The sequence below is a fragment of the Labrus mixtus genome, chromosome 10 (assembly GCF_963584025.1).
Source record: "Labrus mixtus chromosome 10, fLabMix1.1, whole genome shotgun sequence".
NCBI lineage: Eukaryota > Metazoa > Chordata > Actinopteri > Labriformes > Labridae > Labrus > Labrus mixtus.
This window is the reverse complement of record NC_083621.1, coordinates 27094914-27115511: the sequence shown is the minus strand read 5'-3', so window position 1 is coordinate 27115511 and position 20598 is coordinate 27094914. Positions and strand designations below refer to the sequence as shown.

The window sequence follows — 20598 nt, the reverse complement described above, 5'->3', positions numbered from 1 at the left end:
ATATAAGGGCATGAGACTGCAAGGCCATGTGCACACTGCTTACGCACACAGGGGTTGCATTGGATTGAAAAGAGAAGTCGGGAGAAGTCAAGAATGCCCACATTAAACTCTTCAGGAGCACTGGACGCCAAGTTTGAAACACTGAAGTACTTCTTAAGTGGATGTAGTGCTGCTCAAATTTAAACTCGAACCAGCCGATTCAGTTACATGATGTTTAGGAGCGTTAGTGTATACAGAATATGCACAACAAACAAACACATCAGATTTGTTCAGCCAGAGCCGTCATTAGAAAATGATGACCATCATGTTGTAATCTGTCATTTAAGCACACCAGATGAAGTAAAAAAAAAAGTCAGATTTGGGTGATACTGTAACTGGAAACAAAAGAAAAACACTGGCTATATCTTTTTTTTTCTTCAACATGAATACGATTTGATGGAAGCCTTCATTTATCCTAAAATCTGACACTGTCAAAACATTGGATCATGTTACAGATTCATCATTTATATTTGTGTGAGGGTAGGTTTTTATTGTTTTGTATTAAACAATTCTTAACTTATAGTGCAACACCTACAAACATCATTTATATTTTACAGTTTAGATCAAACAGTGAATGATTAAAATAAAAGTTGACTATTTGTAAATCATGTATTTACACTTGTTATTTAATAATATAAAAGTGCTAAATCCCATAATAAGTAAACTGTTGAATGTCAGAATCATAAAAAACCTGTGTAAATGGGTTTTAAGAATTACATTTCTTCTTGTGAATTGTTACCCTTTGATATGTTACACAGCAGCATGTTTTCCACTTGTCTCTCATCATCATCATCATTTATTTAATTTAAATCCTTGGAAAATACATTGAGGGAGAAACCTCATTTGCAATGATGCCAAGGTACAAAAGAGGCAAGATACAAATAAAACAAGAGAACAGCAAGGATAAAACAGGAAGTGCATGCAGTTAAAGGGCAAGAAAATACATTTAAATAGAGTCAAAATAATAAGTAAAAACAATTCAAATGTTAAAAGCAAAAACAGTAAAAATCAATAAGATCAAAAATGGTCTCAGTGTTATTAATGTGCTTATCTTAAAATGTCTAATTCCAAATGTTTGCTACGTAGTAACTAAAAGCAGACTTTCCTAACTCCGAGTGGATTCTAGGAACCTGCAGGGTGAGCCATGACTGCAAGCATGTATTGTGGCTACTATCATTAAAACAAAGCATAGATGAAGCTTGCTCCCACGTGATGACACTCAAAGCTCAATAAACTCGATAAACTTGATAAACTTGCACAGGTTTGCTCACTTCCTGTGTGTCTCTATACATTTCCATGAGTTTTAACAACACAACTCTAGTAGCTTACTCGACCATCCACACTCAGATTTTTCTCACGCCGTCTTTGTGGCACAGGAGAAGATAGATAACCACACAGAGAGCGGTAAATCTGTAAGAACAGGCTTTGATTTCCTCTCGTGGGTCAATACGATGCTGATTCACGACTGCAGGATGACAGTCGCCAAACCTGTCACATGAATTAGTTACCTGCCAGTCTATGTGATCATGACTACCCCCGGTGGTGTATTTGTATTGAGGCAGTGTGGCCACAAAGCTGCAACAATGTGACATTCAGACTGGGGTGAGAAACTGTGTGTTGTTGTTTTCCATTCATTTGTTAGTTGTCTGTAGTGTTCTCCTGTATGGCTTCATTAGGCAACATCCACTAGTTTATAAAGTCAAAGTTTTGTTCGTTGATCAAGTGAGACTTTGCTATCGACTCTATTAGCGTGAAAACAGCAGAGAAGGATTAAGAGTGATGCAAACGTCTTGATTAAATCCTTCGCTCGGCTCCGCTGAATAAAGTAAAGGTCTCTTCTTGATGATGGATGAATGCTAACAGACAGTGATAGAGAGTTGACTCACACAACAGACACGATGGAAAGACATCCCACAGATATGATTGATAAGATGAAAAATGATTCATCGACTCATCTTGACCCCAGCCAGAGCAGTAAAATCGAGCCATGGGTGGCGAGCAGGCGAAGGTGAAATTGACTTCTTGTGCCTCCAGAAAGTTCGGACTTGGACTTGGATAAATCTGAGCCACAGGAAGTGAGCAAACCTGCGCAATTTCTGTTTATCGAGCTTTATAGCATTAGTGTCATCACATGGGAGCAAGCTCCAGCCACTTCTGCACACAACCCTTTCTATGTATGTTTGTGTGTACGTGTGTGTGTGTGTGTGTGTGTGTGTGTGTGTGTGTGTGTGTGTGTGTGTGTGTGTGTGTGTGTGTGTGTGTGTGTGTGTGTGTGTGTCTGTACATCCGCCAGCAGATCCCCTTTCCTGCACACAAACAGCCTTCACCTTGACAGTCGGCTGACTTAAGATTCAGTATTGATTTAAAGAGCAGCTGCACTCTATGTATGTGCGCGCGTGTTGGGTTGGGGAGCCGGGCCATATTTATTTGATGCTGTTTGTGTGCTTGTTTCCATGCACGTTGGCACGTGTGTGTGTGTGTGTGTGTGTGTGTGTGTGTGTTTGCAGCCGGCCTCCCCTCTAGAGAAAGTTGGTCAGCCCCTCTGCCCTTCAAAGTCATTTGGAATTCATCTGCAAGCCTGACCCTGACAGCTGTTTGTTTTTCCTCTCCGGAGAGAGGAAGAGGAATGGATGGATGGTGAGAGAGGAGGGGGGGGGGCGTGGTTAATGAGTGAGAAACTGATAGATATTGTAGTGGACAGAAGAAGAATGTAAGTGGGACTTGTGCATGAAAAAAAATTGCGGCGGAGGGCTGGTTCTATTCCCCCGCCTTAGTGGCCTTAGTGCTGTTTTGCTTGTTGGCCATTTGAGACACACAGCACAATAAGTGGAGCTCTGAACGGCTTCCATTAGTATCCCTCATGGACCACTAGCTTGAATGTGTTGAATCTGAGAGCAGTATGAATGCAAAGCAGGGCGAGGAAGCAGAGATAAAAGGGACATGTAAGCTATCCCTGGGTGTAAATATAGGTTTTGCAGAAAAAAAGTCAAAGTGTACTGTATAAGTGTGTCATCTGGGATCAGCGCGGTGGAAGTTTTTGAAAGCCTCTACAGCGGAGCGCGATGAAGAGGAAGCCCAGTGGGATGGAGAGGTTTTTGTCTTTTGTCTGTGCCGGGTGTAGGTGTAAGCGGATGAGTAAATGGACACAGAGGAGGAAGGAAGGATGCTGGGAGATGATATCAAGAAAAACAGCAGAGAACAACAGCACCAAGAGGGGAGAGGGAAAAAGAGGAGCAGGGGAGTCAGAGGTGAAGGGAGCGCAGGAGGAAGGGAGATGGGAGACTCGTGATTGGATAAATGGGCAGAGAGGAAAGGTGTCAGGGGAGAGGTGCGATCCTATTTTTACTCTTCTCCTTCTGGGAGCCCCTATACTCTCCATCTATCCATCATGATGACAGAAACCCCTAAACTCACTTTTTTTCCCCCTTCTCCCTCTATCCCCTCCCTCCTTTTTCAAACGCACAGGTGATTCCTACCTTTCTGATTCCTTTTGTTTCATTCTGAATTTCAAGGGTACTGTAATGAATTAATAGGCTGTTCATTCACATAGAGATTGCTTATTGACTAACAATGGCTGTTTAAAGCATGAACAATTCACTGACTGCAGTGCACACACACACACACACACACAGTAGTCACAGTGCTCCTCCTCCAAGGCTGATTCCTCCCCTCACATGTTTTGCGGTCTTCTTTGCGTTGTCACAAGCAATTCATTTGGCCATAGCTTGTGCGTATTGATCTGCGTGGCATAGGCATTGTAATCTATTCAGTCTGGTAAAGAGGCAGCATTCATGCCCAGTGAAGAGCCAGCTAAGGACACACACACACACACATTCCAGCTGGAAATCAATCCTTTGCTTCCTGGAAAATGCATGCATCCTTTTTTTATGGGATCTCAACTCATTACTCTGTGTGTATTTGAGAATCATCTTTTTTGTTTTCTGCTCAAAAATAAAGAGGAATCTTTGACTGTAATGTTTGGTATTAATGAACGGACACTAAAACTTCTCCTCGAGCTGAGAATTCATGTGTGCTTTCGTGTCACACAGGGATCCACACAAGCTTTGCGTTTGTTTGCACTGCTCTGTTTACTTACCCATGACAGGTTTGTTGCAGTGCTGTGTGTGTGTGTGTGTGTGTGTGTGTGTGTGTGTGTGTGTGTGTGTGTGTGTGTGTGTGTGTGTGTGTGTGTGTGTGTGTGTGTGTGTGTGTGTGTGTGTGTGTGTGTGTGTGTGTGTGTGCGCTCTTTGTTAGAGGCTGATTATTTTCCCCACAGAGGGATTCATCATCTGTATCAGGCAGAAAAGAGAAAATTACAAGCCCATCAATCCTCATGTTTGATCTAGCTTTTCCCCTTCATGTTCCTTTCCTCTCTATGTTTCCCGGCTAACATTTACAGTATTCCTTCAAGACCAATATGTGTGTCATGGTGGTGGTGGGGGGATCACTTGTCTTTAAGTAAGAGCTGTCCTGGCTCCTCAAAAGCCCCTCGGCTCCTCATCATCATCATGCAGAGATTCGGGGTGGCCTTGTGTCTTTGTGTTTGTTTTATTTCCTCTTTTCATTAGGGCATTTAAATTCATGCACATTTCTAGTCTCCCTGCCAGACTACAGCATCTTTTATTGTTGTTTTGTAAATACCATTGCATGCTAAGCAATCCTCAAAAAAATGCCACGCTGAGCCCATGAGGGAAGATTTATACTCCACTGGAAGGAAAGCAAAAAGGGTGCCATTCATCACAAACAAGACGTCGAAGGAAAAAAAAAGAAAAACATTTGTCACAATAATTAGAGCTGCAAAATGAGTGTTATGTCACACACAGCAGCTTGACTGTGGTCAGGAGTTTCAAGCACTTTGTGTTTGAGCCTTTCAGCAGCTAATCCCGAGCTGTGGCAGCTCCGCCTGTTTGCCAATCACAATGAAAGAGGCAGGATTTATACTCGCTGATAGGAAACGCTGTCTGACAGGATCAGCAAAGAGTGAAAGAAGGAAGTGCGCAGCCCGAGGTGGTAGCTAGAGGTGCACTGGCACAGGACAAATAAATGCAAAGCCTCCTCTTATCTTAAAAATAACCCAACAGAAATCCAAAACAAAGTATTTCAAGAAAGCAGGTTAAAGGGACGGGGGGAATAAAACAATGATCCAAGCCTTTCCTATTCGAAATATGTTTTGTTTTTGTGATACTCCTAAGAACACATACATAAGAGTTAGCAGATAATAACATTTTATATATATTGTGAAGGAGTAGAAGGAGGAAAAAGCTGGTTATACAAAAGTTTGGTGAAATAAAGTTGGACCGCTATTGGCTGTTCAGCTCCCTCGACTCCCAGCTCCACACACTTGTTGGTTAGTAATCAGCCTTGAAACTTTGCAGCAGGCTGACCACAGTTTGCCAACAATACACTGAATTCTGTTTTTTTCTTTTTTTTGTTGCTTTTGTATTTGTAGCAAAATCAGCGAGGGAGAACTGGAAACACAGACAACAAAGACGGATTCAGAGAAGGGTCTGAATTTTAAACACTTCTATTTGATACACTGTTGGGCTGTAGAGGAGGAAAAATGTGCTGAAATGGAAATAGTGCAAGATTGACACTGCTAGAGTCCATGTTGAACATTCCTCAGTGTAGAACAAGACAAACCTGCATATTCACTCAGACTGAGTTAGAGTACAGGTGATCTGGGCTTCATTGACAGTGAAGCCAAGTAGCCAGGCTTTTACCTGACTTAAGACAGATATCATCCTTTGTGGAGATTGTTTTATCTACTTAATGTTTGAGGTCCCACTTTGCTACACATGACTGAAACAGCTTTTTTTCCCTCAAAATAAAATTCTTTGACAGTGTTAAAATCGAAATTTAAAAAAGGGTGAACCCTGGTTTACACTTTCAGGACTGGGTGCAGGAAAAAACAAGTATTTTAGGTGCACACTAGAAACTAAGAAACTATCTGCTGCCAGCCAGAAACTGCTCCTTCATTATCACGAGTTTCTTGTGTTCACAGGAAGTTTTACACACCAGAATGTACATACGCGGTATTTTCTCAATACCTGTCTTCTCATTTTCATTCACAGACAAAAGAATGAACAGCACGTTATTTTTCAAATGTAATCTAAATATGTTGGATCAAATAGTACTGCCAACATAATCACATATACAGATCATTATGAAGGAAATGTATTAAACCCTGTTTTACAGCTTGAGCCTCTGGAGTCAAAACAGGATCATCATCATGTTTAAAATCAGTGCTTAAAATGAATTGACTGATTGATTGATTTGATTGTATTATTGTGTCATGCATAAACAAAAGGCCAGCCCAAAACAGGCTTACAAGACACCTTTATTGATCAAAAGAGACCAGAAACCAGAAGTAGACACTTAGACAACAATAATGCTTATGAAACAAACCATCCTGATGTTTCTATCAGGCTTTAGAAACAAAATAATCCAACTTATAAACACCGAAATAAAACAACTATTCCATCCAGTTACCATCAGAGCTCCAAATCATTTCAGGATTATTTTCTGAAGGTCGACTTAACTTAAAATGAGATTCATTCTCAACTTGTAAAATTCCGAAAAAGTTTTGAAAATAAAGTTTTCTTATTAGATTTAAAGATACAGGTCGCAATAACTCTATAACAATAACTATAAAGATAGACTAAAAAAGTCTTTGTGTATTTGCCTTGAATTATTCCTTTTGAAACAGACATTATTAATACTATAATATCTTTTTAAGATATTTTGTAGTTAAGTTCTTTAGCTATCATCATGAAACTATTTTCGTCCTAGTTAGGTCAAAAAGCAATATTTATTTGTTTTTCATTATTTATTACTATTTGATCAAATGTGTTTTATGATTCATGTTTTTCTTGTTTTTCTGAGCTCTGCTGACCAAACAGCTTAGGTTTGTAGGACAATAAACCTGTCAATCAATCAATCAGTGTCTTTGTGTGTACACACGTCTTAGTGACCGGCTCTTGACAATGTGGTTTGTCAAAAAGGACATTCACGTCATCCCTGAGATCTAAAGGTCAAGATGTTAGGTTTTCTCGCTGAATAGAGCATTGGAGCCACGCTCTGCGCTGCCGGCCCATAACCTTCTCTCCCACTGCTCTTTTATTTCATCACATCATTTCTTTTGGCATCTCATGAAACACACCACATCTGTATGTGCGTGTCTGTACTGTGTCCAGTCGTACAGACAAATGAGCATGGAGATGAAGCCTTTTTGATGTGGTTGCGCTCGGCTGCGTGTCAGTGTGTCAGTGCGAGGTTCAAACAGCTTATTTGAATTTGTGAGCACCACCAAAATTAGAGAAAGCACTCAACCTCCCTACAGCGTAAAAATCCAGCCACAATCCTCTTTTTTGCTTTTTAAATCAGGCTTTACACACACCCTCCACTGCTGCCTCCATTCATCCATCTTTTCATCCTCTGAAAATTCAGGATTTGAATTATTTCAGTTGTTTAAAGAGGAGGAATTATGCCTACTATCATGTCCTTGGAATTGACAATTTTAACAATAAGAGGCATACTGTTTACATACTGTGCATTAGCACACATTCTATCTGTCCAAACAGTATTGTTCTCACCATACTGAGCAAGGATTTTTATCTCTTGTTGTCACATCAGCTACAGTAAAATGCATGTGTGACTGCTTTGTTTTCCATTGTAGTTAAATTCAACAGTGTGAGAAGCCTCCAAAGTCACTTTTGGGAAAGAAAAACATCTGCTAAATGGTCACATCTCACTCCCAGAACCCCAGCTGAACCAGGCTGTACCTGGTGTGGGCCTCAGTGTGTGTTTGTGTGTGTGTGTGTGTGTGTGTGTGTGTGTGTGTGTGTGTGTGTGTGTGTGTGTGTGTGTGTGTGTGTGTGTGTGTGTGTGTGTGTGTGTGTGTGTGTGTGTGTGTGTGTGTGTGTGTGTGTGTGTGTGTGTGTGTGTGTGCGTGTGTGTGTGTGTGTGTGCTTGGCAGTGCAGAAACCCTGGCTAACCCCCTCTGTGCTTCCCAATGTCCTGTCTCTGAAGAGCTATGACCATTAAGCAGCTGTTCACTTCTAAAGCCACGGAAAAAAAATGAGAGTGTGGCGAGAATGCAAATGAGTCTCGGTATGCGCCAAAAAACTTCTCCAGAGGGACACACTGTTAGGTCAGAAACACACAGAAGCACATACACACTATGTGATGCAAGTATGCTCACACATGCAGCTAGGTTAGTCTCCCTATTATGTAGTGCAAGGATCCTCCTGAGTATCAAGTGATCTCTCTTTAACTACATTTCTCTTGGAATTGGAAAGCAGAGGCGTGAGAGTCCAATACATCTGATTAAACAGACTCCAGGTAGAGACTGCTAATGGAACTACCTGTTTCAAGAAACACTGGTAGACTGTGATATAAAGCCGCTCTTTAAACTCTGTAATTGTTTAGTACACAGTCTATTAAGATGTGATTATTTATTACTAAGGAGAGGTAAAATGAAACAAGGTGAGGTCGTGAGGACACATTTGTTTTTAAAGCAGCTGCTATGTGTCGCTGTCCATGGTGCTGAAAGCAGCTCTGAAGGTTATTGCTAGTCCAAGAGTTGTGAGATTGTACTTAAAATGTTCCCATAGTGTTCTGGGATTGATACCAGTATCAGAACCCATTATTACCTCAATTATGCTTTTGGTTATTAGAAAGGATGCCAGTCAACGCACAAACCCAAAACCCATAATATTTAGGCCAAAAAAATTTAACTGTTTTGAAGTAATTTGGAAAAAAAACAGTAGAACTAGCAGAAAGTGTAAAAAAAAAACTCAAAGCCAGTAAAATGTCTGTAATGAATCTTTTTTTTCAGGCCCTCCAGGACTTTCCAATATTATTATTATTGCAATTGCAAAATTCATGCAAATTTGTTCAATCCCTGCTAATTTTTCTGTAGGCCTTTCACTTAGCCACATGCTCATGCCTTGTGTTGAGTCTATTGACCAGTCGGAGGCTGTGCTCCTTATTCCCAACGTCCAGAAGCTCTGTTACAAATTTTACTGCAAGATTGTATTCTCTCCCCGTCCCTTATCAATGGTGTCATACCAGCTCAGCCATGGAAATTATGAGTAGGAAAGCAAAAACCAAAAGTAGTGTGTAGTTGTCCTTTGTGAATATGGATTGTCATGTCCGGATTGTTTGATTGAGTCGAACTCAGCAGATGTACAAAGCATTACACAGAAAAAAAACTTTGCAACTTTGAAAATCAGCCCCGTATCTGTGTTGTACAGACGAAAAAAAGGTACCAGAACATTTCAAGAGTAGGCTCAGCTCTACTGACGAATTAGTCCTCTGCAGCATGAGTAAATAATGTTGACAAATGTCTGGAAACTTGACACAGAAACCACAAAAAGGGGTCTTGTAGGTTTCTGTTTCCTAGCTGTTGTGATGTGCATTTCTCCAGTGCTTTCCTATTTTTCCCTGAGATGTGATTAGTGTTTAGCAGAGTCAGCCTCTGGGTAATGAGAATATATGGTGAAAGGTAGAAAGCATTTGATGTGATTTCTTTCTTTGCCCTAGTTGTATTTGTATTCAGACTTCCAGCCGGCCAACATACTCATTGTCTGCCCTGTGGATGGAGTCAATTTGGGATTGTTTCATCTTTGCAGGCATGGGTGTTGGCTTGTGTGTGTACAGGTGTGTGTGTGTGTGTGTGTGTGTGTGTGTGTGTGTGTGTGTGTGTGTGTGTGTGTGTGTGTGTGTGTGTGTGTGTGTGTGTGTGTGTGTGTGTGCACTCGTTGTGCTCCCTCCCTAATAAGAGCTTAACCTTATTAATCACATTAGTGTGCAGAGGGTGGCTCTGGCAACACTCACACATGCTAGCGCAGACACACTGACACACACAAAGACATGCGCACACAGGCAGAGGCATGTCAATCTGTCATTAGTTAATAGCTCATTAGCACAAGGTGATTAATTACTCTGGCAGGGTGTGAGCATGACAAGAATTGGGGGGGTGGGGGGGATGAAGGAGGAAGGACCGTGGAGACAACAAGGCCTCTCGTTGGGGGAAAAGAGAGAAAGTGGGGAGGGGGAAGCGAAGAGAAAATGGTAACCTTCTCTCGCTTCTCGTAGAGCAGGTTCACAGCTATCGATTCAGGATTCCTCGGCCTATATTGCGAGGGGCCATTCATGCATGTGTGTGCACGGACTTTACGAGTCCTGCACTCCTGAAGGTGTTTTGCTGGGCTCTGTTTTTTCCTGCGTCTCGCGGGGATCAGTTGTAAAGGTTAACTAGTCTTTTCTTAAGCTTTCAGCCTTATGACAAATGACCATGTTCAACCCATGGGGGCACCTTATAGCACACCTTCTCTCTGCATTTATTCTCCTCCTGTCCTCTCTCTCTCGCTCTCTCTTTCTCTCTCTCGCTCTCCCTTCACCTGCTCTCCCTTGGTGTTTCAGTTCCGGAGGCATGTAGAAGGAGGAGGTACGTGGATGGGAGCAGGTAGATGGGGTGGGGGGGAAAGAACAAAAAACCCTCACTGAGGGAAGAAAATGTTTTGTGAGGCAAAGAGACACCAAAAAAATCGAGAAGAATGAAATAGCATGCTGCGAAGGTATAAATTGACTACTTTCAATTTAAACTACCGAGTTTGAGTTTCAGAAACCCAACGTTTAAGTAAGAATGGAAGAGTGAGACGAATAAAAAATGGGAAAGATTGAGTCAAATCTGCATAAAAGAGCCAATAAGGAGAGATCTTACTTCTCTTCCTGTTACGTGATCCCTGCTCTCCTTCTTCTGTGTGACCTTTACGCTCTCGTTCTTGTTCCTTTAGCACATTCTTCATCTTCTCCTCTCTTTACATCCTTCCCTTACATGATCGTGCCCTCCGTACACCAGGTTGAATGAGCTCTCTAGTGAATCAGGCTTGAGTGGGAGCTCCTGTGTAGCCAACATATACATCTAATATATATATGGTATCACAGTTATGCCAGGTATAATGACGCTGAATGGCAGTGATAAATAACCTGCATGAAAAAATGTATCACTTTGCATCAATTTCTGTGAGTAGAAACATATGAATGTTGAGGCAGGTTGAGGCAATTGTATATGTGTGTGTGTGTGTGTGTGTGTGTGTGTGTGTGTGTGTGTGTGTGTGTGTGTGTGTGTGTGTGTGTGTGTGTGTGTGTGTGTGTGTGTGTGTGTGTGTGTGTGTGTGTGTGTGTGTGTGTGTGTGTGCGTGTGCATGATGGAGTATTACAAGGTGTTGTCAAGAAAGCAATTTGTTTCTGTCTGAGATGGGTTTTTTTATCATGACAAATTGACGTGAACCTCATCTCGAAAAAAAAAATCCAGCGTCTCCTCCTGCGCTCCCGCTGATGCTACCTGGGCCGCACTCTCAACTTTAATATGATGAAGTCATAGCTGCCCCCCCTCCCTCTCTCTAAACCCACCGCTGCTGTAAATCTAGCTTCTACACCTGGGTATGAAAGGGAGCTAACTGCCGCCCTTGATCTGTGCACACAGACATGTGAGCGCATGGGCTCACACACAAACAATAGCCTGTGTGTGTGTGTGTGTGTGTGTGTGTGTGTGTGTGTGTGTGTGTATGTGTGTGTGTGTGTGTGTGTGACCTGGGGTACATCTGTGACTCGTTGAGGATGATAGATGACGTCGGAAAATGTCACATGACGGGATAGAAAATTAGGCTGACAGCAGTCCTCCAGAGTGTTGGCTCTTCGGTTGGCCTCTACTGCGCGTCTCCTCGCCCCGACAACACACTCTCATGACACTACACACACCTGCTCTCTGTCGGCTTACTTTTGCTCTGAACAGCAGTTCTGTACCTGAAGTTCAACGCCTGTTAGAATGTGTAAGTGTGTGCTGTCCCCCTTTCCTTACTTCCTTTTTTCGTAGGTTCTTTTTCCCTAATAAAAATAATAATACTCTCCATACATTAGAAAACATATATTCGAGGCAGTCTTACCCCGTAATACCATTCCTCTAAGTCATTGAATTATCTCTAAATATGCACTAAATGATGAACAGCCTTGCAGATGCAGCGCTGTCTAAATGTATTATATCCTCTAATTGACTTAAGTGATGTGTCAAATGCATACTGAATGTTGATCAATGCATTCAGTAATGCAGCATTGTGTTAATTTTTCAATATGTTGATGAGCCAGAGATGACCTCAGCCTGTTTGGTTGATGGGTGACAGGATGTCTGCCCTCTGCTGGACACTGTGGGGACATTCACTCACCTGCTCACCTGCCACCTGAGCTGTTGGCCGGAGTCAGATAAAGAAACACATGTTTTTTTTTCGTTGCAAAGGATTAGTTAAGCTGGTCTGATGTTTGATACTTCTAGTTTGACTTTCTGTGAGAGGACACAATTGTGTATCATTTGTGTCAAGATGAGCACTGGTTTCCCCTTCATTTCAGGGTGTTGGTGTTTTCAGGGGGAGAGTTGTGTCAAAGAGAGGCTGTGTCTGGAGCTGCATTGTTTGACATTGTTCTATTCCTATTTAGGGACATAATGTGAGATCTGACATATTACCAGCTTCATCGCCGCAGTGTCCTCTGCCCTTCATTTTCTCTCTGACTCTCCCCCCCAGCCTCACTGCCTCGTCTTTTAACCTAGAACCCAATCTTTCCTCTCTTTCTATGTCTCCTCATCGCCTCTTTCCTTCACACCAAATCCCTGGTGTCTCCTATATCTGGTTTTATTCTTCCTCCTCCCTCTTTCCCCTTCGCCCTTGATGTGCATGCTTTGTCACATTCCCATGATTCTGTCACTCTTTCACTCTCCAGCGCTTCTGGGCTCCGTGGCTTTCTCCCGCCCTTGTTGCCACCTCCTCCTCCTCCTCCTCCTCCTTCTCCTCCTCTCCCTCTTCCTCTGTCTCACCCCTACCCCGCTTTCTCTCTCCCTCTGGCTCATTCGTTAGCTCCCGCCGTCATCCTTCCTCCCCCTCCATCTTGCTGGTGCGGTGATGCTGGGAGAAAAGAGAGAGAGAGGAGGGGAGAGAGAGAGAGGAGGAGAGAGAGAGCGTGAGCGTGTGTGTGCATTGAGTCTGCTCTCAGTCTCAGCTGTGGGCAGATGGAGGATGGAGCCGCAGCCACATCTCTCCTTCTCTTCTGCTCTGCCTGCCACAGGCTGAAAGGCATCCTTTTTTTTTTTTTCCTACTCAGTGTCTCCTCATCCATTCGTTCCCCTCTGCCCGAACAAGCCTCGATCTGTGACGGATTGAGCAAAAAAGAGGACTGAGGACTAGAAACAGGAGGGGAGACAATAAGACCTGCAGTCTCCTGGAAAAAGGGGGAGAAAGGAGTGCATCTTTTTTCCCCTCTGGTGTTTTTGTATGTGGCGTTTGTCTCTGCAGTGCCACAGCTACACGTGTGCAAGTGTGTCGATCCACGCCGCGTGAGCGTGTGTGTGTGTGTGTCTCTCGGGCTCCTGCTCTATCTCTCTCTCCCTCTCCCTCCCTCTCTCTCCTCCTGCGCGGTGCTCCGGCACTCAGCGAGCGGATTGTTCTTCACAGCAGACAGACGGAGAGAGGAGAAGAAAGGGAAACAAGAGTGAGGGGGAACAAGAGTGAGGGAAGAGGCGGCAGGCAGCGAGGACTTTGTGGAAAGACAAGGTGAAAACAAGTTGCAAAAAAAAGATTGAGAATCAAGAAGAGAGGACTCTTAAGGGAGCGGCGAGGAGTGGAGTGTGGAGGAGAGGAGATAAGGGTAGAGGGTTAATCAGAAAGAGAGACAAGTACGGAGCGATGCATCACTCAGGCAACACCGGACGAGCCAAGACCCTCTCTCATGAGACAGGTAAGACCCCTCGGATACTTCTTTGTCCCTACAGCAGACAGATGCTATTGTGCCACGCTCTCTCCGGAGAACAGTGTGAGGAACAATGGAACGTCGCTGGAACTTTACTGGAGCCAATCCCTATGTTTCTTCTTCTGTGGACAGACACACGCACGCACACACACACACACACACACACACACACACACACACGCACTAAAACAGAAAACCATTCCTGAATTATTTCTCATTCTTCCAGCCTATGCATCTTGGATTTTAATGCATTGCTCTTATCTAGGTTATATGTACATATGGAGTGTGTGAGTGAGAAAGAGAGAGAGTGTGTGTGTGTGTGTGTGTGTGTGTGTGTGTGTGTGTGCATGTGTGTGTGTGTGCGCGGCGGAGGCGGCAGCACTGGTGATCAAACGGCATACATAGGAACAGAACTTGTCTTTGATGTGCGCTTGAAGTTATGATTGGCATCCGAGACTGCCAGTATGTACTGCTGCTATGAGATTCCACTCAAATGTGTGTGTGTGCATCCATGTGTGTGCGCGTCCATGCGTGTTTATTGGTCATTGATTTAAAGTCTGTGCATATATAAGTGACCGCTTGCGCGTGTCGGCCCCAAAGCTTTCTGGCGAGCACGTTCCAGTTGATGGTAATTACAGTGATTGACAGGTAGCTGATGGCTGGAAACAGACGGGACATGGGTTGCCCCTGTTAAATTCAATCCATAATTTATGCATGTATGTGTTCCCCAATGTTTACAAGGTTATTTGCCTTTCTAATCCAATGCTGAGTAATTAATAGAAAATTTTGGGTGTGATGTGGATTGAATTTAAAGCCAAAAGGTTTGTTTCTAACTCTGTGTGTTGGTGTGCAGGTTATTTGAGAGCAGAAGGGGATGTGTTGTTAGAATGAACAGTTTGACCTTAGGGAAGAGGTTAAGTGCTTCTACAATATATCTCTGCGTCTCTATCTATGTGTGTGTTTTTTTTGCCTGCGTGTGTGTCATATAATAGATGTTTGATTGCTTTGTGGGTGTGAAGGGATTGCTAGCACTCGTCAAGCTAATCAAACAGTTCCCACAGACAATCACAACATGGCACACACCCCTCTCAGCAGCTCCGACACATCTGCCTCCTTTCTGAACAAACACTCTGAATTTACCAACTAGACAGGCATCTTTCTTTTTTTTTTCTAAAACATAAAGGCAACATTGTCTAAGGCCTTTCACAAGCTCTCACACTTACAAACTCTCTGAACCGCCCACATGCGAGCACACAAACACAAGACACCCACCGACACATACGCACACACACACACACACATCTGTTACACGGATCCGGCCCAGCGGTGGATAAATGTGCCTTTCTGATTGCTGCCACAGACAGGACGTGATTGGCATGGCAGACCAGGGAATTAGCCATGGTTTCCATGGTGACTAATTAGCAGGGTCCTGACTGGTGGGCTTATGAAGACAGATGACAGATCGGTGGTTCACTTCCTGCTTTACGGAGCGGGTGGTCTCATTGGCTAGTGGGACCCCCTGCCATCTGAGACAGACAGACCCTCTGCGGGCCACCTCTCACGTGTTCATCTGTCACCAAACATGCAAATATGAAGTTAAATTAAATGTTGTCCTGAGCCAGCACACAGTTTTGAATCGTAGGATTCATTTTCATGCTGTGCTTTGAAACATTGTGGTGTCTTTTTGAGACATTTACAGAGAATTAACTTTGCTGTTATTTGAAATTTTTGGCTAAAACAGACTGATAGTTTGATAGAAATTTAGTATTTTCACAATGCAGCCTCCACTGCTTCACACAGTAAACACCACATGTGTCTGCTGTGGGCTAAAACCACAGCAGACACATGCATATTTAGAGACTCATTCAGAAGACACCCTTTTTAAGTGACAAAATAAACAAGTCAGACACACACACACACACACACACACACACACACACACTGATTATCTAGCTATAGGGCATGTGAGAGAGAAATAGGTGTGATTGGGTCCATCTGTGGCATCAAAGAGAGAGGGTGAGAGAGAGCGAGAGAAAGAGAGAGAGACAGAGAGAGCGCTCCATCTGTGGACACCTGCCCTTCCTCCGGGCTACCGTCCCTTTTTCTCTCAATTGCCAACAAGATCTGTGCTAGCACAGGTGCTCGTGTGCCTGTGCATCTCTGTGGTTTTGGAAACGTCTGAATCTTATCGTGAAGATTTCCCAGAGAACTCAGCTCAATTAGGAAAAAATTGTGAAAATCACTGAATGATTTGTGATTGTAAATTGGGCTTGTCCTCTCATTTCTCATTTGATTTAAACTGTAGGCCAAGTTCTGTGTGTCCTTTTTTTGACATTTTTGTCCCCTTTGATATTCCACAGCAGGAACAGTACAGGTGTTATTAATAACATTAACGATGGCTGCATTCCATTAAGGTGCTCCAGATTGAGTTAACGTGCAGGTTTGTTTACTGGTGTGGCTTACTGGGACATTGTTAATGTTATTAGCTACACCTGGGCTTCTCCGGGAGCAGCTAATTAAAATGCATGGCAGGAAAAAGGTCAATTATATCTTGTGGTCTGTGCTCACTAAAATACTCATGCTCAAGGATAATGGAATTATTATTTTTCTTCTTTACTTTATCTTTAAACTCAGAACCACTAGTATGCTTCTACTACCAGGTGGTACTTACTGAAGTATGAATAATTGATGCTCCTAGACACAGAAATCCAGCATACAGCAAACTGTTGGGCAAAAAATTACAGTGCCAGAAAAAAAGAATTGATAACAGGTAGGAGAGAGTGACTCTTCTCTTCCAATTCATCCAGCCTTTCTCTCCCTCTATCCGTCTCTCACTCTCAGTCAGGCACCAGCTCCACCTAATGGCCTATGCAGGTACTGAGGCACACACACACACACACACACACACACACACACACACACACACACACACACACACACACACACACACACACACACACACTCACACACACACACACAGTGACACAGGCTCAGAGGAACACACACACATGCTTTGATTAAAATGACTCGATTTCACCACCACTTGCGAGGCTGTTAGAAAACCACTGAGATAATGGTCGTAATTTTTTTTTTAGGGTTTGGGGGGGTCGGACACGATGTATGTGAGTAGAACCCCTCCACGCGTGCAGTGGGATGCAGGGGGGGGGGAGATGAGTACACAAAAGAAAGAGGTGATTGGAGGAGGCGCAGAGTGGGAAAGAGAAAGAATAGCAAAGCGATTGAAGAAGACGTGCGTGTCACGGCTAAACAAATAAGCATGTGTGGGAACAGATGGTAATAAAGTTCTCTGTTACAAGACTAGTGGCTCGAACGCACACACAGAGACATGCACACAGACACTCAGACCCACACATGCACAGCTTGATTATGCAGAGTATCAGGCCCGTGAGTCATTAAGACTTTGCTTCAGTGAAGCTGACTCGAAAGTGAGCAACGACAGTCATCTACAAAGGCCGGTCACTAGCAGTCATCTCTCTTTCTACCCTTCACTCTCTTTACTCCATCCATCTGTCTCTGTCTGCTTTGCTCCCTCTCCCCCTCTTTGTTTCCACCTATTTTGGCTTCTTTACTGACTCCTCTGTTCTCTCCACCCACTGCTTTTTCTCCCTCTTCCTCCATCATCTTCTTTTCTTTGTCGTACTTTCTGCGTTCCTCTCCCTGTGTTTTCCTCCTGCTTTAGGAAAATGAGTTTTTCTCTGCTTTCAGTTTTCAATCCAGTGTTCTTTAAGCCGAAATGTGAGTGTGTGTGTGTGTGTATTGATGTGTGAGGGTGATGTGTCCTCAATCACAGTGAAAGCATTTGTTTCCCTCCGCCAGTGAAGATACATTATGTATTTCACTCCTTTTCCTCGCATTGGGGTTTTTTTTTTTCTCCCTGCATCACACGTTTTGTCCTCCCCACTCAAGGTCAGTGGGAAGATTGCTTTCAGCCCCCTGTGTCCTCCCAGACGCACCATGCTTTATTGTGTGTATGGCCGTCAGCGCCTGTGCGTTTGTGTATAATGTGTGTGCTTTGATGGCTTTGTGTGCATGTTTGAAATCATGTGGAAGGTGGGAGCGGGGGGTTTGTGTTTTTTTTTTTTTTGAATCGTTCAATCTGTCCCGTTTCTCATCAGGTAAGCACTTGTGTGTGGCTGCATTTGTGTTGAGTGTCACACTGATGGAAAAGCAGTCAGCCGGCAGTCAATCTTGGTTTTTTCTTGAGGTCTGTTTGGAAGAAAGGAAAATGGGAAAGGAAAGGAAATCGTTAAGATTAACACGGCCGATATTAAAACAAAAGGATCTCAGACTGTTTTTTTTTTTTTCTATTGAACCGGCTTTAAAAGTAAAATGTTTCAAAAAGGTTCCCTTTGTAAATTTTATAGATGCATTTTCCTACGTAAATAATTAATGCAGTCATTGATTTTTTTTTTTTTTAGAGTGGGTGTGTGTGCATGTGTGTGTCTGCTCTAGAGTGTGTGGCTAGTTTTTGTATGACGGTTGGAGGTATTAATTTTCACAGTGGTGATTTGGGTGAGTAAAGGGCTGGCAAGCTAACTGGTGGTCTCAGCATGCTTTTGAGTGTGTGTTTGTGTGTGTGTGTGTGTGTGTGTGTGTGTGATCAGCGAGTTGGCTGGTTTTATGCTTCACTAGCCTGGCTGCTCATCCATGTGCACCATCTGCATGTGGCGCTGCCATGTGTGTCACCTATACCCCAACACATCCCACTCCTCTAGTATCTCAGAGCATCCCTCCATCCACACCTGACGCTGCCGAGTCATTGTCCTCTTTATTGCCGTCTTTTTTTTTCCTGCTCACATTTAAGGAGCTAATTTATAAAAAGAGAATGAAAACAAAAGCTGACATCCCAGTTAATTTGAATCTTTTCACTTACTTCGCGCCGCATATTAATAAAGAGAAAGAAAAGTATTCATCATCTTCATTCACCTTTTAATTTTCCCTCTAAGCAAGAAACGCATCGTGCCCTCAATCAGAGCAAGCTGTGTAGGATGCACTGTTGTCCCATTTGTTAGCCATGCAACGCTAACCCTCTAAGTGATCGATCCATGCCAGAGCTAACTATGTGACAGATGAAAGTGTCACAATTACAGTCATGTTGAAGTGACAAATTGATCCCGGCGTTTCTGCAGAAAAGGAGGTTTTTTTGTCTTGGAGTTGCCATCGTTCATCCAAACAGCCTCATTATACCTTCTGGGGAGGCGGCGACAGCAGTGACTCATTGACTCATCACGGCGATGTTTGTAAACTCAAAAACCCCGAATAAAAATCGTCCTTTCTCTTCTTCATCTTATCTCTCATCCCCCCCCAGTTCCTCTGCTATCTCTGACTCTGAGCTGCTGCCACGTCTCCTCCTTCACAGCACCTCCCTTCATCTTTAATATCCTTCCCCACCAAAACACTGACTCTGGCTTTCTGAACTCTTAACCTCCTCCTTTGTTCTCTCCCGCTGCATCTCATCCTCTCTTCACTCCGCTCAGGTCTGTGTTATTAACATAAAGAAAAAAAAGGTGAGACTACCTTTTACCTCTATAGCCCAGACTGTGAGTCAATCCTCCCCGTCAGATCCATGCTGCCTCCCTGGCTGTCACGTTGCGGCAGATGTGAAACCAATTTTAAGGGATGGGGTGAGGACAATGGTTCATGCTTTAGAGAGGTGCTGTTTCAAAAAGTGGTGCCTCTGCTGAAGGGTGTAAGGTAGTTTACTGTGCAGCTTCTGGAAAGAAAATAGGTCAAATATTCAATTGTTTCACCAGCACAGACAGGAAGTATTTGCCAACTTATTGTGGAGAGTCAGATGTGGGGAAAGTACACACGTTCTTTACTCAAGTAGAAGTACAGATACTTCTGTTGTGGGCTAAAAGCAGAAATGCTGATTCAACTTCTTCATTGAAGTAAAAGGGCAAAAGTACAAAATCTGAATAAACTTGAAGTATAAAAATAAAATCTGAAACTTGATTCTATCGTCTGATTCCGTGCAAGGGCAACTGAACCTCTAGATATATTTGGGCGACAGGTAAACTTGAGTCGATCTCACCTCAAAAGAAAACAAAAGAACAATACAATGGAAATAAGGAACATTACATGATCTCCAATGTGCAAATAAGCAGATGGGAGAATATCTCTCTGCTCATGTCTGATCCATTTTAAATATATCTTGATATCCGTAAGGTGGAATAATGGATTGAAATAAAAAAAAGTCAGTGTCATGAAAGACAAAGTAACGAGTCTGCTTTGAGAGTTTAAGGGAAGGACAGATATTTGTGTTTGAAGTGGGAGGTAAAAAGAAACACGTTCACAGATAAATGTAATCTGAAGAAAAGTACAGATATCTGAAAACTTTAATTGAGTACAATGATTAAGAACTCGTACTTTATTACTGTCCAAAGTCACGTTTTCACTCTGTGGAACTTCATAAAGTATTTTTGGGGTTTGAATTAATTCCCAGTTGTCACGTTCATTCTGAAGAGAGATATCATCGATTGTCCTTTAAATCACAGCAAGGACTTCCCGTCTGCCTTCATGCAGACAGTAATGCGTTATAGAGTTAGTTTTATTACTTTCAAATTACTTCGATGAACACACTGAAATGACTCTTTCGGAGAAAAAAAAAAAAAAAAGTACATTAGCCGTCCATCAATTTTGTGAGGTGGATGACACGTTCGACTAAAATGTTTTGTCCCCCTTTTCCCTCAATTAACTCCACGTAATGCGCTCCCTTCCACAAGGAGATGATTAAAT

The 20598-nt window shown here is 43.0% G+C and overlaps 1 protein-coding gene across 3 annotated transcripts in view; it reads left to right on the top strand.

Moving 5' to 3' along the window:
• Positions 1 to 11580: 11580 nt before the first annotated feature.
• tenm2a (teneurin transmembrane protein 2a) overlaps positions 11581 to 20598 on the top strand; it is a 112852-nt gene continuing 103834 nt past the window's right edge. For all 3 annotated transcript variants that reach the window (XM_061048953.1, XM_061048952.1, XM_061048951.1), the window contains exon 1: positions 11581 to 13827. In XM_061048953.1, the coding sequence (XP_060904936.1) occupies positions 13776 to 13827 (52 nt within the window). In that variant the 5' untranslated portion in view covers positions 11581 to 13775. The remainder of the gene's footprint in view (positions 13828 to 20598) is intronic.